At 37.9% G+C, this 27,709-nt stretch overlaps 1 protein-coding gene across 1 annotated transcript; it reads right to left on the bottom strand.

The window, feature by feature from the left end:
* Positions 1–27,441, bottom strand: LOC143668123 (alcohol dehydrogenase S chain-like). The gene is made up of 9 exons (XM_077142730.1): positions 27,295–27,441; positions 17,295–17,396; positions 16,528–16,666; positions 12,469–12,556; positions 12,153–12,372; positions 11,539–11,799; positions 9,529–9,664; positions 8,759–8,897; positions 1–7,576 (listed from the first exon to the last, which is right to left on the bottom strand). Exons 1-9 carry the CDS (start codon positions 27,310–27,312, stop codon positions 7,552–7,554), a joined length of 1,128 nt encoding a protein of 375 aa, XP_076998845.1. The 5' UTR covers positions 27,313–27,441; the 3' UTR covers positions 1–7,551.
* Between the last annotated feature and the right edge of the window lie 268 nt (positions 27,442–27,709).

Genomic DNA, 27,709 nt, shown 5'->3' with positions numbered 1-27,709 from the left:
ATAAACCTTCACTTTTATATTAATTTTCTGAGTAGGCACATATGCTACATCCTCTATGGTCTTGTGTGGAGGAAAGAACACTATCCTGAACTGAAATTCTCCCAAGGCTGGCAACTCTCCTTTTCAATCATATCTCCTGTTTTTCAACGAACTTTACTCATGGTTCCACAGATAAGAGTGTGAACACTTCTTCCTTACGATTTTAGCAATTGCCATCTCCATCACTGAAATGCCCCTACTTTTTCTGCTTTATTTATATTCTAGATTTTTCTCAAAGTCTTATCACAGTTTTTCTCCCGCTTAGAGTCACTTGGACCAAACTATTCCTACAGTCCTCAGAATCTTCTATACTTACCACTATAGTCCTTGGTTGATTGTTATCCCAATAGATTGCAATCTCCGTGAAACCAGTTATCTTGTCATACATCTTTTTATTCCACAGGAATGAGAAATGTACTTTGTATATACATACATTACTTAAATATTTATCAATTATCATTATGTTATTAGGCAGTGAGGAAGAATGGCTGAAAATAATCTTATTTCAAACATAGTTTGCATGACATAGCATGGGTGACCATATTTTCTAGACTATTGTGGCAATCTCCGCATCATTTTAGACTATTAAATGGGAAAATACAATCATTAAGGGAAAAATAATGCTTGCAATATAATTTCATCTAGAATACAAAATGAAATTTCCAGGCATATTTTTCTCGTTAAAGTCACCATTAATATTTTGTTGCCAAACTCAGCAAATTTTGTTTTTGTTCTCAACATACTTCTGTGAAGTGTTTGTCCCTGATGAGTATACTTTCATTTTGAAAATATTTGTCCTTGAGTGTCATCACTTTTTCTTCTCCTGTTACTTTTTAGATCATTTGCATTTCCTTTTCTCTCTTTTTTTATTTTAATTTTTTTAAATATCAAAAAAACTCCAAACTCAAACATTCTTAACTTTTGATCATTCTCTTCTACATGTATAATCAGTAATTCACAATATCATCACATAGTTGCATATTCATCATCAAGATAATTTCTTGGGACATTTGCTTCTATTCAGAAAAAGAAAACAGAAAAATATTCATACATACCATATCGTTTATCCCTCCCTTTCGTTGATCACTAGCATTTCAATCAATTTATTTTATCATTTGTTCCCCGTATTATTTATTTTTATTCCATATGTTTTACTCATCTGTTGATAAGGTAGATAAAATGAGCATCAGACACAAGGTGTTCACAATCACACAGTCATATTGTAAAAGGTATATCATTATACAATCATCTTCAAGAAACATGGATACTGGAGGACAGTTGTACATTTTCAAGCAGTTCCCTCCAGCCTCTTCATTACATCTTGGCTAACAATGCCATATCTATTTAATGCATAAGAATAACCTCCAGGATAACCTCTCAACTCTATTTGGAATCTCCCAGCCATTGACACTTTATTTTGTCCCATTTCTCTCTTCCCCCTTTTGGTTGAGAAGGTTTTCTCAATCCTTGATTCTGAGTCTCAGCTCATTCTAGGATTTCTGTCCCATGTTGCCAGGAAGGTCCACACCCCTGGGAATCATGTCCCTTGTAGACAGGGGAAAGGTGGTGAGTTTGCTGGTTGTGTTGGCTGGAGAGAGAGGCCACATCTGAGCAACAAAAGATGTTCTCTTGTGGGGTGACCCTTACCCCTAATTTTAGGTAGCCTTGACCTATCCTTTGTAGGGTTAATTTTCATATGAACATACCCCAAGATTGGGGGCTCAGCCTATAGCTTTGGTTGTCTGCACTGCTTGTGAGAATATCAAGAATTCTACTTGGGGAAGTTGAATTTCCCCATCCTTTTTGATGAGATGTCCTGCAACTATTCTGATCTATCTTCTGAATTCTTCTTCCAAGCTAAAATACTCTCACCTTGGACAATTTATGAATGCCCAGGTTTTCAATGACACCTGGTAGTGTTCAAAGTTCACTATTGCAAAGAACATAGTCTTCCAAACTGATTTGCCCAAAAGTGATTTACTGAAGGATGTATGTTGTGCTGGTTTGAAATGATGTATGTACCCTAGAAAACCATATTTTAATCTTAATCCCATTTTCTTAAGGCAGCCATTTCTCCTAATCTCTATTCAGTATTGTATGTTTGAAGCTGTAATTAAATCATCTTCCTGGGGATGTGATTTAATCAATGGTGGTTGTTAAAATGGATTAGATGGAGGCATGTCTCCACCCATTTGGGTGGGTCTTGATTAGTTTCTGGAGTCCAGTAAAAGAGGAGACATTTTGGAGAATGAGAGATTCAGAGAGAGCAGAGAATGCTGCAGCATGTTGAAGGACAGAGTCCACCAACCAGCACTTTGGAGATGAAGAAGAAAAATGCATCCCCAGGAACTTCATGAAACCAGAAGCCAGGAGAGAAAGCTAGCAGTTGACACCGTTTTTCCATGTGCCCTTCCAGTTGAGAAAGAAGTCCTGAATAAGTTCACCATGTGCCTTTTCACTTGAGAGAGAAACCTTGAACTTCATCTGCCTCCTTGAACCAAGGTATCTTTCCAAGGATGCCTTTGGTTGGATGTTTCTATAGACTTGGTTTAATTGGGACATTGTTTCAGCCTTAGAACTGTAAATGAGCAACTTTTTAAATTTCCCTTTTAAAAACCATTCCATTTCTGGTATGTTGCATTCCAGCAGCTAGCAAACTAGAACATACTTGTAGCTCACAGAATCTCTGAGAGAGTTGATATAACACTCTAAAATGAACTTTGAAGAATAGAAGTCAGCACCTGGTATGCCGAATGACCTGTGCCTCAAATTGATTACTGGACAGCTCTTGATAGTATCTGTCTCAGCAGAATGGAGGCTCTATCCCCCACCTATTCCTGACAAAAATGGTTCTGCATCATGTTCTCACATGGGTGTATTTGATGAGAGGATTTAAATGACCCTTAGGTCTTGGGAACTTTTGTTTTGCATTTCACTTTTAGGAAAACAGGATTTACACTATACAGAATTATCAGTTTCAGAATGATTCAAAATCTATATATTTCATCAAAAAGTATTGCTTGGCTCTATACTCTGTATAGAAAGCTCATTTAAACAAAAAAAAGTGATTTCAAATTTGTCATTTTCTATGTTTAGATTAACATATTCATTCTCATTTAGCTTCCAAATTGGTAAATGAATCTATCATCTTGCCCCAGTGGTTTGGACAAACTTAGAAGAATAAGACTCATTTCCTCCAACTCCTCCTTGCCCATGTCACTCATGTGATCTTTATGCTAAATCAAATTTATGCATATCCAAGAATGCCTCATAGATCTACTGGTCTTCTTGCTCATCAACATTGCTCTAATTTGGACAGAATTCTCTCCTGCCTTACTGAGCTAATGCCTCATCACTCTCTGTGTTTGTTCCCTCACCTCTAGAGCACAACACCCAGTGCTGAAAGAATGTGTATGAAAGTTAACAATCTGATGATACTACTAATTTGCTCAAAAAAAAAAGTTAACAGTCCTCCCATTGCCCAGAGGATAAAATCTAAATCATGTGCATGGAATTCAGGAATCATTGTACCTAGGCCCAGAAATTTCTCATCATATGTTTTATGGGGCACCAGGACTAAATGCTGGCAATTTTCTAAACACAGTCTGTGCCTTCTTGAGGGGCCTAGGATATCCTCCCCCAATTTACTTCTGTCAGACTTATCTTCAATTTATAAAAATAGGCATACATCTCTGATTATAGGTAGCAATCAACATAATCACAGAATTCCAGGAAAAATTTACATTTTCCCCTTCGGTTATTAAATTTGGCTGTAGTTGTTAATTTTTCTTCTGCCTCTTCATTGCCATATTTTCTAAGAATATAGAAGATGAAGACTGTTATTATTAGAGATGTAGATTTATAGGAAAATCATGCATAAAATACAGTGTTTCAACATATCTTCTTATTGTTAACACATTGCCTCAATGAGATATACTTGTAAATTCATGAAAGAACATTTTAATAATTATACTATTAACTATAATCCATCTTTTATAGTGGGATTTTTTTTTATGTTGTTCAGCCCTATGTTTTCATTCTGTTTGATTTTAGAATCATAAATAGAACAAAAAATTCACTTAATATTCATATATACCATCTAGTACTGTTCATTACATTCACACAATTGTACTTTGCATATCCAAAGTCTAGCAGCAGTGTCCCAACTGCAAGCCACTTGCCCTGCCTCAGGTTGCCGCTTCCTACAGAGGGTAAAGCCTTGAGTCCTGTGCATGCAGCTCTACTTTGCCAAAATATGTGTAGGAAAATTTCCATCTATTCATTATCAAAACTTACAATCAAGTCAAGTAGAAGCTGTGTACAGTGACCATTACTCCACTTTCTGTAACCACACCTTGTCCCTTGGGAAGCTATATTCTAGATGGTGACTCTATGAGTTCACTTATTCTAATCATTTCATTGTCATGAAATCATGCAATATTTGTCCTTTTCTGTCTGGCTTATGACATTACGAATGATGTCTTCAAGATTCACCTATTTTGTTGTTTACATCAAAACTTCATTCCTTATTCAGGCTGGATAATATTTAATTGTACTTACATACAATGTTTTATTTATCCTTTCATTGCTTGATGCAGAGTTGGGCTGCCTCAGCCTTTTGGCAATTGTAAATAATGCAGCTATGAATATTGGAAGTGCAAATATCTATTGGAGTACTTAGAAGTCTTTGGGGAATATACTTAGAAGTGGGATTGCCTGGTCATATGGTAATTCTGTATATAACTTTCTGAATAACTTACAAACTGTCTTCCATAGCAGCTGCATCATTTCACATTCTCACCAACAGTAAATAATTCTTGGTATTTCTCCACATCCTCTCCAATCAGGTCTTTTTTGATGGATTCTGGATCACTGACTTCTTCCTTTGGATGGGCCATCAATTCAGGTTTCTTTGTCTTGTACTCAGTTGTTGCACAATGTACATTTACAACTTTACAGTGTCAACTCTGAAATTAAGTTCCTGGGCTATCCCTTAAGTTTGTATCCAACTAGGTATAACTGAGATATTCAAAAGAAAAAAATACAAGGTAAGAAGATTCTTTTACTCTCTGAAAATTGCCCCTGTTTTGGCTGGTGTTCCCCTCAAAGCTTAGCCCCCCTAACAAGCAGATCAGCCCAAGGTAAATGGGATGTGCAGGTTCCTCTCAAGGTCTTATCTGAACTTGCTTGGAGTGGGAGCTGTTGGGGCTGACTCTTATCCTGGACCAGTGCTTGATAGATACCCAGGAATTCCTCATGGTTAGCTCATAAGAGTACGGGTGACATTCTCTTTACATTTTAAAAAAAGTTCCTACCCTCCTGAATTCTGTTTGCAGTGACTTAATGCAGTCAGTCCTTTGACCCATGCCTTTTTCAACTTAACTGTCGCTCACACTGTGGCAGCACTTGGCACGCAGCTTCACTGCCCTCAAATCAAACTCTAGGAAGGCTATCAGAGTCAGGATTGATGGCTCAGTCTCCCAGATACCGGCAGTGTGCACACAAGGGCCATTTGGCTCCCTGTGCACAATGTCAGAGACCCACAAGGCAACCACATGTTGCACAGACCTGTGTGGTAGAGGAGGTGAGAAGGGGGCCAAAAATTGTCCCAGGAATTTCTATAGCTTTTGCAGCTCAATTTTCTTAACTGACCATGTGCCCTGTCAATGCAGACCTTTTACTTTTTTTCTGCAGTTTTAGAAAGGTTACTGTCTTTAGAATTCCTCTGTAGCTTTTGCTAAAGTGGGGTCTGAATAATGGCCCCTCTCAGAACCAGTCCCCAGTAATCTGAAGTAGCTAATGAAAGTACAGACACAACATCCCCAGTGTTTAGATGACTAGATCTTTAAGTCCCAACTTGGCAACAAGAAGATGAGCCAGGAGCCAGATGTCCTGTCAGCACTGCTGTTGGCCAAAGGGCTGGGGGAGGGAGTTGGAGGCTAAAACAGGCTGAGAATGGTTGAGTGACTTACTGATGGTCTCTCAGTATGTAGTATATCATTTTTTCTAAGTCTGAAGTCCACTCAACAACATCATATAGATAGGAGATAAGGCAACAAATAGTACATTTGGAAACAAATACATAACTATAAATAAGGTTTCGTGACATTGTAAAGGCAAAGTTCAAAATGCACATCATCACTGAAAGTGGGTAAACAATATCAAAAAATGACCACAGGTTCTATATATTAAAATCAGCCAACTAACTCCAAGGTTATAGAATGATGTAAGACGTGGTAGTCTATAGATTGAAATTGTAAAAATATGTATCTGTGTATGATTTGTATTATGTGCATCAGATGTTTTGTCATTTCTTGGTAACTCATATTTCATGATAAATTTACAGAGGTTTCAGTATTATCCCTGTACTTCAAGCCATCCCCAATCCTTAGCTACTTTTATTCAGAAAGACTACTTAATCAATGAATCCCTTAATGAGTAAAGCATATTATTATTTTGAGTCTGGTGTTAATAGCTTAGTTCTTCCTTTAATATCTGAACCTCATTTTATCACGTGTTGAAGAAAAACTGTTCTTATTTGAAGTGAAAATTCTATATTCACTACAAGTATAAAAATTAAAACCAATTCCCTTCAATCATGAAAATGGGTGGCATTTCCCCTGAGTTATTTAGAATTTCCTGCATTTATAAGATCTGGATCTTCTCTGCTTGTAAACCTAAGTGTACACTGTGTCATCTGTAGTTTTCCCCTAAAACTTTGAACATTTTATCAGAAGAAGATACAGGTAATGACAGCACAGAAGTTCATGACTGCAAGCAAAATGGCCCATCCTGTGTGAGTTGGGGACACAAATAATGAAGGATCCCTTTACCACGCTTCAATAACCAAGGGAAGCAAAGGCACAAAAAGGGTATGAAGTCATAGGAAATACCTTTGTTCAAAGGAAAAGACATAACGTATGGAATGACAAAGAATGAAAATTTACTGGCCTCAAATATTCAGCTGATGTTCACCTTTTCATCTTTCTCACACTTGGCATTTAACATTTGCTTGTGAATATATTTTGCAGGGCGTTTTAGGACAGTGAAACCATTCTGTTTGACTGTATGGTAGATACATGAAATTATGCATTAGTAAAGGCCTATCATTCTTTGACAAACACAGAGTGAAGCTACAGTAACCCATGAACTTTGATTAATGATAATGGTATAACAATAAGGTATCAATATTGAGTCATAGTTTATTGAAATGCATCATTAATGCAAGTTATTATTAATAGGTAAAATTTTCCATAGTGTTGGGGGTGAATCAGTAAATGGAAAGAAGTTTCTGTGCAATTTTCAGAAAAACTGATTGTTGTACAAAGTAAATTCTATGTAGATAGTCAGAAAACAGTATTCACAGAAATTTCTGCTTCTTATGGAATGTTTATGTATATATTTTGATGGCATCTGGTAAGGGAAAACTCAATGCTGTTGTTTTCCTGGTGTTCTGGATGAGGAGGGCACGAAACAGTCAGAAGATGGTATAAGTGAGGGTGTCACAGTGTCTCAAAATTTGAGTACAGTACGGATGCTGAAAGTGAAAATGAAACATATTAATAATCTTAACACAAGAAATTTGATATTCTTCTTTTTAGAGTCCAAGGGAATAGGATGTGCCTCAGTGGAAACTCAGTTTTGTATCCAGCCAATACAATCCTATCCCTACCTATTTAAGCACAAACAAGTGAAAAGGATGATAATTTCAGTGATTCTTTCTCATCTTCGCTTCAAACTTAAGCTCATGATTACAAAATAATATGGCTACTCCTTAGATTTCATTCTATCTTGACTTCTTCACAAAAGAATTTTTATAATTCCTAGTGCTTTTCCTAGTAATAATATGAAGCAAAATGGGCAATTATCTGTAATAAATTCTTGGTATCTGCCATTCAAGTTTTAGGTACCTTTCATGCATTATGTCATTTAGACTTCCACATAAACCAAAAAACACTGTGAGATGATGGTTAAGATTGGCTCACTATTTTGTCCCAAATTATTTACTTATCATTTATTTATATTTGCTTATATCTTTGTACATATATGCATATTTATAAGCATGTTTGTATGTTTAGGTTCTTTCAAAGTAGAACAGTATAATAGAAAATAAAAAAGCTTGCTTACAAAGATGTCTAAGTTAGAATTCTGGCTCTGCTGCTTACCAAGTGCATGTTCTCTCTGAGTTTCATGTTCTTTACCCTTCAACGGTGAAATTAAGTCAGTATTTTTATGAAAAATGGTTCCTAAGATGTGTAATTGCAACAATCACCATAGAGGTCTACCTACACCTACAACAAGAGTTTGAGGATATCCTGAATATTATCTAAATTTCCATCCATCAATGCTCAGCCTGTATTATGGTTCAGGTAGAGGCTTAGGGGCTCCATGGTTCTATGATGACATTGTGACTCTGATCACCCTTGCCTTTCAAGGGTGAGTGTCCACCTGGCAAGAGACTGAATTGCTGATGATTTCAGATTTGTGACAAAGTTGACAAATTTCTGTTCAGCAGAATAGGAAATGCAAAGTAACTGTTCTCAGCTTCTCATGATAAGATGAAAATATTCTACATGTAAATGAACTGGTAAGGGAAAACCAAGCACTCCAATATGTTTCTCATTTGTCTGTCTCCCATAAATATATCTAATTTCTTGGTAAAAAATATTTTTCTTTGCAAGCCGAAACCCCACTGTTTACAGAGACAAAAAAAATCTACCTTTTTCCAAGGCGAAGCAGGTCAAATCCTTCATTGATCTTTTCAAAAGGTAAAACATGGGTTATTAATAGATCCACTGGAATCTTGTTGGCCATAATATCAGTCACAAGTTTTGGGACCGCATCTTTACTCCTAAAGCCTAGAAAAAAGAAGACATCATTGGTAGATTCAGGAAGAGGCAAGTAACAGAATCGAAGAGAAGACTTTTCAAATAGAATTAAAATTAAAGTGCATAAAATGAGCTACATTCTACAGGCTGCCATTACTGGGGTTAATAAGAGGTAATGGGTTTAATATCCTTTAGAGCAATTTGCCTGTTTTTTTTTTCTTTGCAGTTTTGTTCACCTCACACACCCCTCCCCAATAAACTAGGGCCCTTCATTATCAGCGGTCTTCTAGAGACATTGTAGTGTCTGTACTCTGGCCAAATCATGTAGGCAATTGAAAAGTTGTCTAAATGTGGGTAATGAGGGCAGATGTGAACAATTTTGATGGATTGTCTGGCACCTACTGGGTGCTTCAATGTCTTATTCCATCACCAGTACCAAAAGAGCTTTTGCTATATGTCTTAGCTAGTCTACTGTGTCATAAAGAAATGTGTTTAAGTAGCTTCCCCTTATATTAGTTACACATCTAGTGGAATTTGACACTAAAGATCAATTAAAGTTTTAACTTATCTTTGACTGTATCGCTCAGCAACACCTGGCTTTATCAATTGTACAATGGAACAAATCCTGAGGATAATAAGAATTTGATCTTTCAGTACATACCACCAAAAAGTGCCCCTTTCCATGTGCGACCAGTCAATAGCAGCATAGGATTCACCGAGAGGTTTTCAGAACTTGGAGGCACCCCTACCATGACACTTACACCAAATGCCTCATGACAGCATGACAGTGCCTGAAGCTGGAATGAAATGAATATTTTGCGTTTAAAAATAAGCTCTCTCATAGATGCCCCTCATGATAAACTCTCAGAATTCATATACTATAAGTTTAGATTGTGAGCATTTATAGGGTAGAAATTTGGTTTTGCTTCTTTGTTCTCCTTTGTGTATACATGAGGGCTATGGCATTAAGGAAGGTTCAGAAAACATTTTAGGATGTTTGAGAGAATGGATATATGTAGTTGCATGTACATATTTTTTAATAAAATATTAAAGAGGGAAACATCATTAAAAATAGATAATGGCTCCTCAATAGATGAAAATGTTTCATATCACATGAATTTTAACAATCTGTGCATGGGTGAATTGTTTCTCTTTTATTTATTTAGCAAGTACCTGAATATCATATTAGACCAGGTATTTGTTGGCAAAAATGCTGTAATGGAGATTACATCATCAAGAATTGCATCTTGTCCTCTTGAGGCTCTTTCATTTAATAGATCTGAACTTATTATTCACCTTTAAATTGTACATGACATAGATGTTACTTTTATCTCCCCAAAAAAGAACATCAGTTTACCTATACTTCTTTTCTGGAATCTGAAAAGACACTCCACAAGCTTTGTCTTCCTGTCAGGTTTTGAAAGATAGGAAAATGAAGTAGGAATCGAAATGATTGTATAATTATTAATCATTTGTGTTCAGAGTCTGATTGGACAAACCAATATCCATAGAACTTGTGTTTTTAAGTCAATAAATAAAGTAACAACCCAGTCTATGTGAACAAACAGGAGAAAATTAACACAAAAGAATTTAAGCAATAACTGGCCTTGTAAAAAGTTAAAAATCTCTTGGATTGTCAGTGTCTTTTGGATATGGTCCCAGAGCAAGGCTGGAAAGCTCATTACTCTGAGGGTGCTGCTTCATACTACCAATGAAGCTTGGACTTCCTGGGGAATCTCCACAATGGGGATTTATTGTTCTGGGGACTTTTTCAGTATTGTTTTACAGAATTCTAGTTAAAGGGAAAGGATCTGGAGATTTGTTTGTTAGTCATGCCAATTGATGATATTTGTGTTTATTTGAAAGTAATATCATGGATATCCCAAAGGTAATGTAGGCACTTCAGGATTGGAAATGTGTTTTATTATAACATAATAACCAGCCAAAGTTCATGTGTTTCTTACTACCAGGTGGCACAATGCTAAATATTTTGCACACATGTAATAGTGTATAATACACTTTTATGCTTCAAATGCTATATGATATGGATATACTTTAATACATTTTATATTCATGGAATGCTTCAAGATGCCTTGCCTTAAATTCGTGACAATAAAATCAATCAATCCTTCACAGGCTGTTAATTACCAGGCACTAGGCTGCATGCTGTGAGGAAATCTAGTAAAATATTCAAACAGTACTTTCTTTAGGAAAAGTTTTTGATAAAAAGATTTTTGGACTAATAATGATGATATTTCTTTTGATCAAAGAATTACATGTGAAAAGAAATCTGAACTCATTAAACGTAATAAAAATTGTTAAAATATTTGCTAAAAATGTTGGAAAAATAAAATTTTCCCAGTTTGAGAATAGAAATTGCAGTATTTATATGTCCTTCAGCTTGAATTTTGTACTAAAAGAGATCAAAATAAATTTGCAAGTGCCTAATATTAAGCAGCCTTTAATGGGGATCTGTATCTTGAGATATGTTTGCTGAACTAATGGAATGAAAATTTCTTTACAATGAAGTATAAAATAATCCCAAGTAAGAAAAAAGATATAGAATATTGTAACTCATTAGAAATAGTCCTTATATATGACATTTATATCCTACTATTTAAAACATACCCTCGTTAAAGAAGCATGAATCAGGGCATGTCTTGGTACATACCACGGTGTCGATCCGACCAATGACTTCAAACGAAAAGTCCACCCCACCTCCAGTCATTTCCTTCAGCACCTCATGAATGGGTTTCTGGAAGTCCTGAGGGTTGATGCACTCAGTGGCTCCCAGCTTTTTGGCCTTTGCAAATTTGTCCTTGTTGATATCCACCGCAATGATCCTGGCTGCTCCAGCTGCCTTACAGCCAATGATGACAGACAATCCGACTCCTCCAAGGCCAAACACAGCACAGGTGGAGCCTGGGGTGACCTGCATTTCAGAAAAGACAAGATGGATTAATTAATGATTGTTAGGAGCAGTCCAAATTGCACAAAGTGGTAGCTGTTGATCGTCATAAAGAATTATTTGGATTCCTTTCCCCAAACTGCTTAAGTATCAACAGTTTGTTCACTCTGATAAACTGATGAATTTCTATAGCGCATGCTTTCAATTATTTCTGTGGCCATATTCTACCCATACTCACTCCACATTCGAAGATATCAGGGCTATTATGGTAGCAGGGGAAGTTATCACTTAATTTAGATAAATGATCCATAATCCCTGGGGACAAATTTTTCTTACAGTCCAAGCGTATCTGGAGTTTTGCCTATGGTCATTCCTACCTTGGCAACTTTGACTGCTGACCCATAACCAGTTGACAATGCACAGCCAACAAGGCAGACTTTCTCCAGTGGTGCTGCTGCATCGATCTTAACCACTGAGATCTCATCCACCACTGTGTACTCAGAGAAGGTGCTGGTGTGGATGAAGTGGTAGATGGGCTTCCCTTTGCAGGTGAACCTGGTGGTGCCATCCTGCATGGTCCACTGAGGGTTGTTCAGACTGGTCAGTGAACAGACAGAAACAGAAGGGCATGAGGCAGGAGCTCACCTGTTGTGCGAACTCATTCGCTACATCTGTAAAGTATCAGAAACCTACCCCATTTTCACACAGTTGTTGGCTTCTGGGTGTTTACAAACAATGCATTCCCCACACTGGGGAAGACCCAGTGGGATGACTTTATCACCTGGAAGAGGACAATGCAAATTCTTTTTAAATTTCTATCCAAAAATTAATAGAGCAAGAACTAAGATATTAGGTGTATATATAAGAGGCATAGGTCTTGGAAAGTTCTCCCAAGAAATAGATTTCAGTCACCACTATGTCACTGGTGACAGCCTATCCACATTGTTTATCAGTTTCATTTTTTACAGGCCTGAAGACTTCCAAAGAAGAAATGCAAGTATGGAAACAACATAAATTTGTGTTATTTCAACTGTATTAATAATTACCTTTTATCATGTTTACATTTTTACTGGTACTGTGGACACTTTGTCTTATTTAATCCTTAGTCCATTAAATATAAGATTTCTCACTACAGCCATCAATATACACTTTAGTTGAAGCAGACCTTCATAATGGACATGTCATAATTGATAATAGTTAGGGTTACAATAATGAGAAATTTGATTATCATGATTTACAGAATTGCTTTCTTGTCTTTACTATGAAATTAACGCTTATATTTATGTAGCTCTGTTCAAGAAAAACTAAATAGAATGGGAGAAAAAAGAGAAATTTAAAAAATTTTTCTGAATACTCAAATATTCTGAAGGTAGGCACTTCGTTTAGTAAAAGAAATCCTCACTTAAATAAAATTAGGCGGTTAATTTGTGAGTATGTATTTTTCCCCTATCGTGGAGGAAACAGATGTGTAAAGTATGTGTTATTATAGTGTAATTTTATCAGTTGTAAAGAGAAATATTAAAATTTCAATTTCAAAACAGAAGACATTTTTATTTTGATGACATCTCACTAAACATATGGTAAATTGTACTCACCAGCTAAGGAGAAGTTTTAGAATTAGAAAAAAAACCTAATTTTATTTTTTTATTTATTAAAGAAGTTACGGGTATACCGAATACTCATGCATAAAATACAGGGTTCTTAATACACTTAGTAAAAAGGTGGAACATTTGTTACAATTGATGATAGCACATATTTATAATTTTACTATTGGCTGAAATCCCTGGTTTAAACTAGGTTCCTTTTTTGCATAGTGTATGTCATGGTTAGGGACAGGTGTCAACTTGGCCAAGTTGTGGTACCTGTTCATCTGACTGGGCAAGCGCTGGCCTGTCTGTTGCAATGAGGACATTTCATAGGATTAGGTCATGATCACGTCAGCTACATCCACAGCTGATTCCATTTGTAATCAGCCAAAGGGGAGTGTCTTCTGCAATTAGTGATGCTAAATCCAATCATGGGAAGCCTTTTAAGGAGGACTCAGAGGAGACAGGTTGCATTCCTGCTTTGGCTGGTGAGCCTCTCCTGTGAAGTTCATCCAGGCCATCCATTGGAGTCATCGGCTTCACAGCCTGCCCTGTGGACTTTGGACTCTGCGTTCCTACGGTCACGTGAGACACTTTCATAAATTTTATATTTGCAAGTGTTCCCTGTTGGTTCTGTTTCTCTAGAGAACCCTAACTAATACAGTGTAGTTCCATGGAGTTTGAAAATTACAATGTTGTGCTATTAGCATAATGATCCATCACCAAAGCATTTCCATCTTTCCAAAGGGTAAGATCTGTACATTTTATTTTCAGGCTGCATTGTGTGCATGTGAGGGGAATGACATGGGCCAAAAAACGAACGTAGGTCTCCCACATGGCAGATAAGAAATGCCCTGTATAATATAAATCTTAACTTTCCATTCTCTATCCCATCTTGTTTCCTGGTAACCTATATTCTAGATTCTGACTCCTTAAATTTGCTTGTTCTAGTTATTTCAAATCAGTGAGATAATACAATATTTTACTTTTTGTGTCTGACTTATTAAGCAAAATGTCTTCAAGGTTCACCCACATTATCGCATATATGATGAATTCATTCCATTTTACAGCTGAATAATATTCCATTGTATGTGTATACTATGTTTTTTATCCATTCATCAGTTAATGGACACTTGGGTTGCTTCCATCTTTTGGCAACTGTGCATAATGCCACTATGAACATTAGTGTGAAAATATCTGTTCAAGCCCCTGCTTTCAATTATTTTGGGTATAAATCTATTAGTGGGACTGCCTGGTCATTTGGTATTTCTATAATTTACTTTCTGAAGGAAATGCCAAATGATTCTCCATAGAGCTATAGCATTTTGCATTGCCACTAGCAGGAATGAGTGTTCCTGTTTCTACATATCCTTTCCAACACTTACTTCCTTTTTTCTAAATATCAGCCATTCTAATGTGTGTGAAGAGGGGTCTCATGGTACTTTTGATTTGCATTTTCCTGACTATTAATGATGTTTCATTTCTTTTCATATGTTCCCCGGCCATCTCTATATCTTCTTTGGAGAGATGTCTTTCTAAATCTTTGCTCATATTTTAATTCTGTTGTTTGTCTTTCGTTTATAAGTCGAAGGATTTCTTTATATTTTCTGGATATTACTTTTATCAGAAATGTGATAAGTATTTCTTCCATTATATAGGTTGTTGTTTTGCATTCATAATAAATTCCTTTTAGGCACAATATTTTAAAATTTTGATGGAGTCTCATTGCTCTATTTTTTCTTTTATTGCTTGTTCTTTGGGTGTAAAGTCTAAGAAACTGTTGTCTAGCATAAGGTTCTGAAGATGCTTTCCTATGTTTTCTACTAGGACTGTGATAGTTATAGCTCCCATATTTAGGTTGGGTCCATGTTGAGATGGTTTTTGTATAAAGTGTGAGTTAGGGGTTCCTCCATCTTTTTATTTTTGCAAGTGGGGATACCATTTCCCATCCCCTTTTGCAGAAGAGACTATCCATTCCCACTGAGTGGTTTTTGCTTGCTTGTCAAAAATCAACACACCAGGCTGAGCCAAGGTGACTCATTGGCAGAGTTCTAGACTGCCATGCTAGAGACCTAGGTTTGATTCCCAGTGCCTGCCCTTTGTTAAAAGAAAAAAATTTAAAAACCCAACAGGCCATAAATGAGGGTTGATTTCTGAGTTCTCAATTCAATTCCATTGGTCTAACATATCTGTCTTGTTTTCTTAATGCAAGCATTTAGAGCTATAAATTTTATCTCAGTCTTGTATTTTCTGTATGCCAGAAGTTTTGGTATATTTTATTTTTATTTTCATTCACCTTTCACCTCAAGATATTTCCTAATTTGTTTGTGATTTCTACTATAACTCAATGACTGTTTTAGAGTACATTGTTTAATTTCCTCATATTTGTGAGTTTTCCATTTCTGCCTTTGTAATTGATTTCTAGTATGTTTCTGACGTGTTCAGAGTACATATATTTTATGACTTCAATATTTTTGTTTTGTGTCTTAATACATGTCTTTCCTGGAGTGACCCATGTGCATTCAAGAAGAATTTGCATGTTCAATGATCCATGCTCAAGAAGGGAGACCATATAGGAAGAGGAATCCACTGGTGGATAAAAAGGTTTTGGGTGATTTAACCCAAACCTCAAGCCCCATGCTGAGAACTCAGCAAACCATAGCCTCAAGCCCCATGCTGAGAACTCAGCAAACCACAATTACCATATTACCCAGAGTCTCAGGATATAGACATCTTTTTGTTCCTCAACTCATTTAGTTCTTCCTTTGTATCATTTATAGTTCTGATTTAGGTCCCAAAGGAAGACAATGCTCAGAAGTTCTAAAATGGCATTATTCAAGTGTGAACCCCAGGATGGCAGTCACTCTGTCTCCTTAGTTTTCTAGTGTCCCAGGATCTAAAGTAGCCTGACATCCAGGAGGGGCTCCAGGAGTCATTGTTGAAGGGCAGGATCTTGAGGTCTGTCCTGGAGACCTGCCTGGACACGTGAGGGAAATCAGGCAGGGAGGGACAAAACAAGGATATCCCCTGTCTAGTTCAGTTCCGCAATTGGCTATTGCTGGAAACTGTGCAGGTATTTCACGTCTCACTGCCTCAGTTTCCTTCTTTAGGCTGCTTGACCTTGGGAGGGCTGAATGTAGACACATTCCCTGAGTGAATCCTGTACCTGGTTTGACTGCAGTCACTCCCTCGCCAATGCTCTCCACAATGCCGGCTCCCTCATGGCCCAAGATCACAGGAAGTGTTGCAAGAAATTCCCCTTTAACCGTATGGTCATCTGAGCGACATATTCCTGCGACCACCATCTATGAGGGGAAGGGGTAACAATCACATTCCAAAAAATTATGGCCCCAGATAGACTTAATACATTCAATTCCTGAAAGTCAGGCTTCTAAAGAGTTGTAAAAAATTTCTCTAATTCCTGCTCTTCCTGAATAAAAAATTTGTTTACTCCAGGGAGTATTTAGTTTAAAATCTTCCTGCGCTTTCCTTTCCAGAATTATACAATCTGGAATAATTTGCAAAACAATTGTTTCTGTAACATGTAAATCTTGCATAAAATGTGATAATGCATGCTATCTGTAGAAAAAAAAATGGTTCATTAGCAACCATAAGGTTAAATATTCTAACATCAACTGGTAATAGCATTTGGAGTCTTGATAAATTTCCTTTCACATTGTACTTCTGTACAAACACATACATATTTTATTTCTTGGGATTTTGCACTATAATTTTACTGGGATTACTTTGATCACTTTATAAAATTTAACAATGAATGCCATTCATACCTTTTCTTCACAAACAATGTAATTAAATTGTACTTATTACCATACTCTATGTTAAAAGCTTCTCTTAGTGGATTTTTGGTGATTCCCACTTTTTAATATTTGATTTGTAAAACCAAAATTAAATAAAGGTAGAAACAATTTTCACCTTAATGCGAACTTCATAGGCCTTGGGGGGTGCGACCTCCACCTCCTCAATGGAAAAGGGTTTCTTTAGGTCCCAAAGCACAGCTGCTTTGCATTTTATTACCTGGACAATCAAACCGAGATAATACATGTTTTCATAATCTTGAAGTCAGGGTATTTTTTTTCCATCTTTGCATGGAAACAATTAGTCCTTAGCTAGCACAGACAACTGCTACATTGAATTGAAAAAACTCTGGTTTGGAAAACAGTAAAATATTTTTTAAAAGCCTGGAAAGCAATAACATAGAGAAATTGAAGCAGAATTAGACAATATGAGAACTTGAGATAAAGCTGAATACATTTTTCCAAGTCATTTTTACGTATCTTTTTTTCCCTCTAAGGATATTTATTATTGATACATTCTAATGCTCTCCTGCAATAAATTGTGGTTTTTTAAATGTAATTTTATTGAAGTATATGCTTAATATATCTCAATATGATCTCACATACCATATAATCCTTCAAAGCATAAAATCAGTGGTTCACGATATCATCATATAGTTGTACATTCATCACCACAATCAGTTTGTGAACATTTTCATTACTACAAAAATCTAAAAATAATAAAAATAAAAAACACAGAAGAACACCGACACCATCTCATTCCTCTTATTCACCCCTCACCTATTTTAAATTTATTTTTAGTATTTATTTCTTACTCATCTGTCCACACACAGGATAAAGGGAGTGTTAGTCACAGGGTTTTCACAATTACATGATCACACCATCAAAGTGCTTTAGTAATGTTATCATCTTCAAGAATCAAGGCTACTGGACTACAGATCAATAGTTTCAGGTATTTCCTTCTACCTCTTCTAATATACTAAAAAATAAAAAAAGAATATCTATATAATTTTTAGGAATAAACTCCAGAATACCTCTCAACTTTATTTGAAATCTCTCAGTCACTGAATCTTATTCTGTTTCATTTCTCTTCCCTCTTTCATCAAGAGGGATTTCTCAATCCTGTGATGCCAGGTCCAGGCTTGTCCCTGGAGTTATGTGCCACATTGCCAGGGAGATTTACACTCCTGGGAGTCATGACTCTCATAGAGAGGAGAGCAGGGAGTTTACCTGAAGAGCTGACTTAGAGAGAGAGTTCATATCTGAGCAAAAAAGAGAGGGTCTCTGGGTGACTCTGGCATAATTGTACATATGCTTAGCTTCTCCTTTGCAGAAGTAAGTTTCATAGTGGCAAGTCCCAAGATTGAGGCCTTGGCCTATTAAATTGCTTGTGAGGATATTAGGGTTTCCCCAAGTGGGAAAAGTTTAATATTTCCACCTTTTGTCCCCAGTGCCTCAGGGAACTTTGCAAATAGTTTCTTATTTTCTACTCAGATTACTCTGGGATGTAACAGAGTGCAAACCAACAATGTTCCCTTTCCTATTCAAGTTTCCATGTAATTATGATGTTCAAATAAACTGGACATGCAAGTTAAACTTGATAGTGTGCTACAGAAAATAATAATTTTTCACCAAATAAACATCTCTTCCTTTAGTCTTACATCGAAGTTGAAGTTTAAAATGCAGTGAATATAATCCTTTATATTGTACTCTATTTTACTTAGAGAGAGAGAGTCCACATTTGAGCAAAAAGAGAGGGTCTCTGGGTGACTCTGGCATAATTATACGTATGTTTACCTTCTCCTTTGTAGAAGTAAGTAGGACTAGTAAGATCTAGCAATAACCAGATCAGCTCTATTCATATCTCTAATTGAAATCTGATCTTTTTTCAGCTTTTAAACAGTTGCTGTATGGGGTAATGCTGACTTACATAGCTGCAGTACTCTAGCTCTTCATCTCAAGTGTCACACAGATAACTGAGGTTCCGGGGAATGACCGGGTTTTACACAAAGAGCTCAACATCTCAGAATTTAGAAGTAACCATTACAACTTGGGAATAAACATAATTGCTGTAAGAGCCTACGACTAGTAACATTTATAATAAGCCTACAGCTGATAACCTATGCTCTCAAATTCAATTCTCAAAGTTTGCACCCTATAGTTAGCCCATTTTAGTGAGGTGATATAGTGTTCGTCTCTTCATTTCTGGCTCATTTCATGCAACATACTGTCCTCAAACTTCATTCAATTAGTTGCTTACCTCAGCTTCATTCATTCCTATAAGTGCTTAATATCCCATTTTATGTATACACCACATTTTGCCCTTCCATTCATGAGTTAGTATTCCCTTAGGTCACCTCCATCCATTACAAATTCTGAATACTATTGCCATAAACGCCAGTGTGCACATGTCTGCAATGTATTGTTGACCCACAACTGTTGGCTGGTAGATGAAAACCCCTGTTATGGTAATTTCATTAATTTTGACAATAAGATTGGCAATTTTAGCAAAACCTAGTGCACTCTTGCTCAAATTTTTCCTTAAGTGAAAGAATCTGAATTTGTGATATCAGATACTATTGTTTCCTTCCTAAGAAAGCTTTTCTTCATCTCTTTGATTCCCCGTGTATTAGTTAGGGTTCTCTAGAGAAACAGAATCAACAGGCAACACCTGCAAATACAAAATTTATAAAAGTGTGTCACGTGACCATGAGCCCAAAATCTGCAGGGCAGGCTGTGACATGACAATTCTGATGGAGGTTCTGGGCATACTACACAGGAGGGGCCTGTCTCTTCTGAATCCTCCTTAACAGGCTTGCAGCGATCAGATTAAGCATTACTCATTGCAGAAGACACTCCCCTTTGGCTGATTACAAATGGAATTAGCTGTGCATGTAGCTGACATGATCAGGATTCAATTCTGTGAAATGTCCTCATTGCAACAGACAGGCCAGCAATTGCCCAACCAGGCAAACAGGTATCATCACTTGGCCAAGTTGACACATGAACCTAGCCATGACAGTCCAACCCTTGTCGACTTGGCAGCTATATATACCACCTTAAACAATACCAAATTTCTAAATTAATGAACAGTAAAACACACAATTTTTCTTTCACCTAACAATACTCAACTGTCCTCCATATAACTGGAAACACATTAAATCTCTCCAGAATAGAGTGCAAATCCTTGGGTAATATTCATTCTTAAACTTGATATCTTACAACGTAAATAGTATAACATGAACAAAACAGCATTATAGTCCTCATTTCTGTAACTGATTCCGTTGTCAAAGTTCACATTTATTACTACCTCCTTCCACTATTCATTCTGTGTTCCCTTTACCCTCAGTAAGTGCATCAGGTGGCCAGAGTTCTTTGCCTGGTGGGATGACCCGGACCTTCATTTCTGAAGTTTCAGAGCCATTGGTAGTTCTGCCTGAATTGGGTTGTTACAGTTTTCCATTGATTTTACTCGCAGGGCATCGTAGTTCTAAGAGATCCCCTAGGGGATCTCCTATATTCCAAGAAAACTCTTCTTTACCCCCACTATGTAGTTGCAGTGCTAGTTTTCCCTGATAGTCAGGGTCAATCACCCCAGACAATAATGTAATCCCCTTCTTGGCTTGTTGATCCAGTGGCATAAGTAGCCCAAAGTGACCAGTTGGCATTCTTAAGTTCCAGTTCAGTGGAATCATTGTTGTTTCTCCTGGAGGAAGCACGCCCTGTTGTGGAAATAAAACCTGTAGACCAGCAGAGCTCAGAGCCATAGGGACTGGAAGGAAAAATTTTCCTAGTGGATCACTAGTGGTAATACTGAGTGGTACCACTCCCATTTCCACCCCTTGGTTCCTGGACCCATGGGAAAAATAGCACCATAAAATGGACACTGATTCAGTGCACATAGAGCTTCCTGAAGAATAATACCCCAGTCTTTCAAGGTATTGCCATCTAATTGGCATCGTAATTGAGTTTTCAAAAGGCCTTTGACCGTTCTATCAATCCAGCTGCGTCTGGATGATGGGGAACATGGTAAGACCAGAGAATTCCATGAGCATGTGCCCATTCCTGTACTTCATTTTCTGTAATGTGTGTTCCTTCATCAGAAGCAATGCTGCATAGAATACCATGACGATGGGTAAGGCATTCTGTAAGCCCATGGATGGTAGTTGTGGTAGAAGCATTGTGTGCAGGGAAAGCAAACTCATATCCAGAGTATGCGTCTATTCCAGTTAGAAGAAATTGCTGCCCTTTCCATGAAGGGAGTGGTCCAATGTAATCAACATGCCACCATGTAGCTGACTGATAGCCTTGGGGAATGGTGCCAAGCAGGCTTTGTGTGGGTCTCTGCTGCTGGCAGATTGGGCACTCAGCAGCGGCTATAGCCAAGTCAACCTTGGTGAGTGGAAGTCCATGTGGCTGAGCCCATGCATAACCTCCATCCCTACCACCATGACCACTTTGTTCATGAGCCCATTGGGCAATAACAGGAGTTGCTGGGGAAAGAGACTGACAGGTATCCACAGAATGGTTCATCTTATCCACTTGGTTATTGAAACCTTCTTCTGCTGAAGTCACCCTCTGGTGTGCATTCACATGGGACACAAATGTCTTCACTCTTTTGGCCAACTCAGAAAGGTCTATCCACATACTTCTTTCCCAGACCTCTTTGTCACCAATTTTCCCATTATGGTCTTTCCAAGTCCCTGACCATCCAGCCAAACCATTAGCAACAGTCCATGAGTCAGGATACAAATGCACCTCTGGCCAGTTTTCCTTCCAAGCAAAATGAACAACCAGGTGCACTGCTCAAAATTCTGCCCACTGGGAGGATTTCCCCTCACCACTGTCCTTCAAGGACACCCCAGAAAGGGGTTGTAATGCTGCTGCTGTCCACTTTCAGGTGGTACCTGCATATCATGCTGAACCATCTGTAAACCAGGACCAAGTTTTCTCTTTCTCAGTCAATTCACTGTTAAGAACTCCTCAGAGGCCATACCTCTGGTCTGGTTAAGAGAAGACGATGTGACAGGAGTGGAGACCATGGCCATTTGGGCCACTTCCTCATGTAACTTACTTGTGCCTTCAGGACCTGCTCTGGCCCTATCTCGTATATACCATTTCCATTTTACAATAAAGTGCTGCTATGCACACCTAACTTTATGGCTTGGTGGGTCAGACAACACCCAGCTCATGGTAACTTGGTGGCCCATGGTTAAACATATAGTTTCTACTAAGGCTCAATAGCAGGCCAAAAGCTCTTTCACAAAAGGAGAGTAGTTATCTGCAGCAGATGGTAAGGCTTTGCTCCAAAATCCTAAGGGTCTGTATTGTGATTCTCCTATAGGGACCTGCCAAAGGCTCCAGACAGCATCTCTATTTGTCACTGACACTTCCAGCACCATTGGATCTGCTGGATCATATAGCCCAAGTGGCAGAGCAGCTTCTACAGCAACCTGGACCTGTCGCAGAGCCTCCTATTGTTCAGGTCCCCACTCAAAATTAGCAGCTTTTCTGGTCACTTGATAACTGGGCCAGAGTAGCACACCAAATGAGGAATATGTTGTCGCCAAATCCAAAAAGACTAATTAGGCATTGTGCCTCTTTTCGGTTGTAGGAGGGGCCAGATGCAGAAACTTATCCTTCACCTTAGAAGGGATATCTCAACATGCCCCATGCCACTGGACACCTAAAAATTTCACTGAGGTGGAAGGTCCCTGTATTTTTGTTGGATTTATCTCCCATCTTCTGGCACACAAATGCCTTACTTGCAAGTGTAGAGTAGTAGACTTCTTGCTCACTAGGTCCAATCAACATGATGTCCATCAATATAATGGGCCAGTGTGATGTCTTGTGGGAGGGATAAATGATCAAGGTCCCTGTGGACAAGATTATAACATAGGCCTGGAGAGTTGATATACCCCTGAGGTAGGACAGTGAAAGTCTATTACTGACCTTGCCAGCTGAAAGCAAACTGTTTCTGGTGGTCCTTACTAATAGCTATTGAGAGAAAAGCATTTGCCAGATCAATAGGTGCATACCAGGTACCAGGGGATGTGCTGATTTCCTCAAGCAATGACACCACATCTGGAATAGCAGCTGCAATTGGAGTTACCACCTGGTTGAGCTTACAATATAATTCACTGACATCTTCCAAGACCCATCTGTTTTCTGCACAGGCCAAATAGGAGAGTTGAATGGGGATGTGTTGGGAATCAACACCCCTTCATCCTTCAAGTCCTTAAGGGTGGCAGTAATCTCTACAATCCCTCAAGGAATCTGGTATTTCTTCTGATATACTATTTTGCTAGGTAGGGGCAGTTCTAGTGGCTTCCACTTGGACTTTCCCACCATAATAGCGCTCACTGCAGGAGTTAGAGAGCCAATGTGGGGATTCTGCAAGTTGCTCAATACGTCCATACCAATTAAAAATTCTGGAATTGGGGAAATAACTACAGAATGTGTCCGGGGGCCCACTGGACCCACTGTGAGATGGACCTGAGCTAAAACTCCATTGATCACCTGGCCTCCATAAGCCCTGACTCTGAATCTTGGACAAGAGTGATGTTTTGGGTCCCCTGGAATTAATGTCATTCTGAACCAGTGTCTAATAATCCCTGAAATATCTGATCATTTACTTTTCCCCAATGCACAGTTACCCTGGTAAAAGGCCATTGGTCTCCTTGGGGGAAAGCTTGGAGGATGATTAACAGCATAAATTTGTGGCAGTGTAACAGGGTTCTCTCTCAAGGGGCTCTGGTTCTGTAAACTGTCTCAATTCCAGAAATTGATTAAGAGGCTGTAACTCTGTGTTTTTCTAATTCAGGTTAGACTTAAGTTCACTTGACCTAGAAATCTTCTGTTTATGCAGCTGGAACAGTAATTTATAGGTTGCCCTTCTATTGTATTTCTAGGTACCCCATGATTTACTAGCCAATGCCACAAATCTCTGTGAGATATATAATTTTGATTCCTGCTTTGAGTTTGCTGTCTATTATACTAGCCACATCTACCCTGTCTTTGGCGATTAAGTGCTGCCATCTGGCTTCTGCCAACTCCAGATCCAGTCATCCCCATTGTGTTTAAGGATTCCAGCTCAGTGACAACAGTTCCTACAGAGAAGTGCAACCACAGAGCTCTTCAGAGATGATGGTGCTAGTCTCAAATTTATTTCTCACTGTTCTGGTAAAAGGTGCATCCTCTGGACATTCCTGGGGTAGAAGAACAGGCTTTACATGATAAATCCACTCTAACATTCTAATCTCTCTAAGCCTCTGGATCCCCTCATCTACATTATACCAGGGCAGTTCTGGCATTTTAACCTCAGGTAATGTTGGCCAACTTTTGATCCATGTTTCAACCAACCATCCAAAAAAACTCTTAATACTTTTTCTAACCCCTCAAGCTATAACATTGAATGCAGAATCTCTGCTTAGTGGGCTCATATCAGTAAATTCAGCCTTATCCAGCCTTATATTCCTCCCACCATTATCCTACACTCTTAAAATCCATTGCCACACATATTCCCCTGATTTCTGTCTATATAAATTGAAAAACTCACACAGTTCCTTTGGAGTATAATGTACCTCTTCATGTGTGATACTTTGTACCTCATCTCTAGGGGCCTGTTGGGACTTTAGTCTAGTTATAGGTCTGGAAGAAATGAGGGGTGTTGGGGGTGGTACATGAAAAGAATTAGAAATATCTTCCAAGCCATTTGCTTCAGGGCCTTCATTTGCAGTTTCCTCTGGTGAAACAGGATTAATCAGTCTAGCGCTAATCCCTTCAGGAGGAGGTTGGGTGGACAACTCCTCAAGGCAGCCTGGAGGTGGGGTTGTTATGTTCTCAGTGCACACTATTACAGGATTATCTAGAGAAGACTCAGCATGACCTAAGGTTTCACCTCATCCCTGACATCATTATCAATCCATATGTCATCATCCCATTTTCAGGGTCCCACTCCTTTCCAATCAATGCCCTCAGTTTAACAGCAGACACCATGCAACATTGAGATTTCAGTTTACATTGCAAAGTTGCTACTCTAACAATAAGATTCTGGGTCTGATTTTCAGAGATCTGAAGTCTACAGCTACAGAATATGAGATTTTCCTTCAGGATGCTCATAGAAACGTCTACATCTGTCAGACAGCACTTGAGCTTCTAGTTTGAAGCCTTAAGCCCATCCCTTTCACTCTTTAATGTAGCCAGAGTATCTAAGAACAACCAACCAACATCTCTATACCTCTTATTTCTACAAAACTCTGTAAAGGTGTCAAAAAATTTATCCCCTAAAGCCTGGCTTCATACAAGCGAAGTATTAGGAGAATCGAATGGTGATATTCTCACTATCTCTTTTGCCAACTCACTCCATGGACTGCGAGTGTCATTCTGATTATGGAATCAGAGTCCTTAGTGTCTTTGAGTCCAGTCAGAGTACAAAACCATTCATAAAGAAACATTTTTTAAGATTCTGTTTCTTAAGAGCCACTCCTGTTACCAAGATGTATTAGTTAGGGTTCTCTAGAGAAACAGAATCAACAGGGAACACTCACAAATCCAAAATTTATAAAAGTGTCTCACATGACCGTGAGTCCAAAATCCACAGCACAGGCTGTGGAGCAGACAATTTCGATGCGGGTCTGGAAAAACTTCACAGGAGAGGCTCACCAGCTGAGACATGAAGGGCCTATCTCTTCTGAATCATCTTGAAAAGGCTTCCAGTGATCAGATTAAGCATTACTCATGTCAGAAGACACTCCCCTTTGGCTGATTACAAATGGAATCAGCTGTGGATGTAGCTGACATGATCATGATTCAATTCTATGACATGTCCTCATTGAAACAGACAGGCCAGCTCTTGCCCAACCAGACAAACAGGTATCACCACTTGGCCAAGTTAGCACATGAACCTGATCATGACACCCTGCTTCCTTCTTTCTTTTATTCCCTTCCCCCATTTCTGTTTGCATTACTAATTTGGAACACTGATTTTGTGTATCTCTTTCATTGTCTAATTTATGTGTAACATCTCCTTACAGAATGCATTTAAAGCTAGACAGTGAAAAATACAAAGACATACTTGCACAAGAATACATGCATATTTTCAAATCAGAAGGCCTGTGCTCATGTATAAATTCTAGCTCAGGTAGCTTAACCATAAGTGTTTTTCTAAATAAGAGTTAAACACATGTTTTCAATATTTGAGAAGTTCCATACACACTGTTTTCAAGGGGGCAAAGTTTGTGCAGGAAAGAGTGCTTTTATAAATAGTGAGAATGCATCGCTGCAAGTATGATAAAATGAAATCAATTGAGGATTTTTTCTTCTTTTTTGGCATCCACAGGTTCCCAGAATCAAACATGGGTCTCTGAAATAGCAAGTGAGAATTCAGCTGCTGAGTCACCATTGCACTTCCCCAATTGAGTTTCATCCATTTGAAATTTTTTTCCATTATTCATTTTTCAAATCTTTTAAATTTTTAGGCTTTTTGCTACAGCCAATATCCTGATAAATACTAACATACTTGGGAAATGTACACTGATGACAGTGGTTTCTGAGTGTTGGTGCCTGTGACTGACAGGAACACCGGTGCCTGTCCCAGGGATTTTCCATCTTGATCTTTTACTCTTACAGGAATGCTACTTTGTGACTTTCCCAGTCACAAATCTGGTTGTTCCAAGAATTCAAATATATTCATCATTATCTTTTCATTACCACATAACACATCTAAATTATAGCTTCTGAATATGAAGATAATTTCTTGATGAAAATATCTCTAATTTAGGTTTACAAATTAGTCATGATAGGCTTGGATAAATGATTATACTAACTTGGTTGCATTTATTTCAAGGAAGGAGAAAAATATTAACAGATAGAGATGATATATATTCTGGTAAAGATAAGTGGGATTAACATATTTCTGCACAGTTCAAGAGGCATTTCTATTTTATAGCATAATTGTATATTGTATTTCACTATTTGTTGTTTCTAATTTAGAAACAAAACCATTATTATTCATTAAAACTGTACCCATATATTATACAATAAACTTAAATTTCTGTATTTATTTATTGTATAATGTGTAAATATATAAAAGGTAAACTTTTTTTTCCTTTGCTTACTTTTCCTGCTGTGCTCATGTTGTTTCCGTCTTCTCTGCAGGCCAAGAGACTTGTGAATTCTTCTGGACTTCCTTCCTATCTGACGACAGAGAATATACAGTGTCAAATATTTTGCTTGCATGAATAACACCTATTTCTACCCCTGTGATCTGGGGTTTTGAAGCCCCACCCACCAGTTTGTTATCAGACCAAGTTGAATCACTTATCAAAGAACCCTGTACAAGGTTACAAAAGTGAACTCTGATTGCAACATGCCAAATTCAGATACAGTATCATGATTTCATTGGGTAAAATATTTCTACACACTTAAATGATAATTATATTCTCTATTTATTCTACTTTGTATTTCTACTTCCTCAATCCCACAAAGGCAGTTCAGAGTTCTGGAGTCTCTATGTCTGCATTAAACTACAAC

This window comes from Tamandua tetradactyla, chromosome 24 (genome assembly GCF_023851605.1).
Source record: "Tamandua tetradactyla isolate mTamTet1 chromosome 24, mTamTet1.pri, whole genome shotgun sequence".
In the NCBI taxonomy this organism is placed as follows: domain Eukaryota; kingdom Metazoa; phylum Chordata; class Mammalia; order Pilosa; family Myrmecophagidae; genus Tamandua; species Tamandua tetradactyla.
This window is presented reverse-complemented; position numbering and strand designations above follow the sequence as displayed.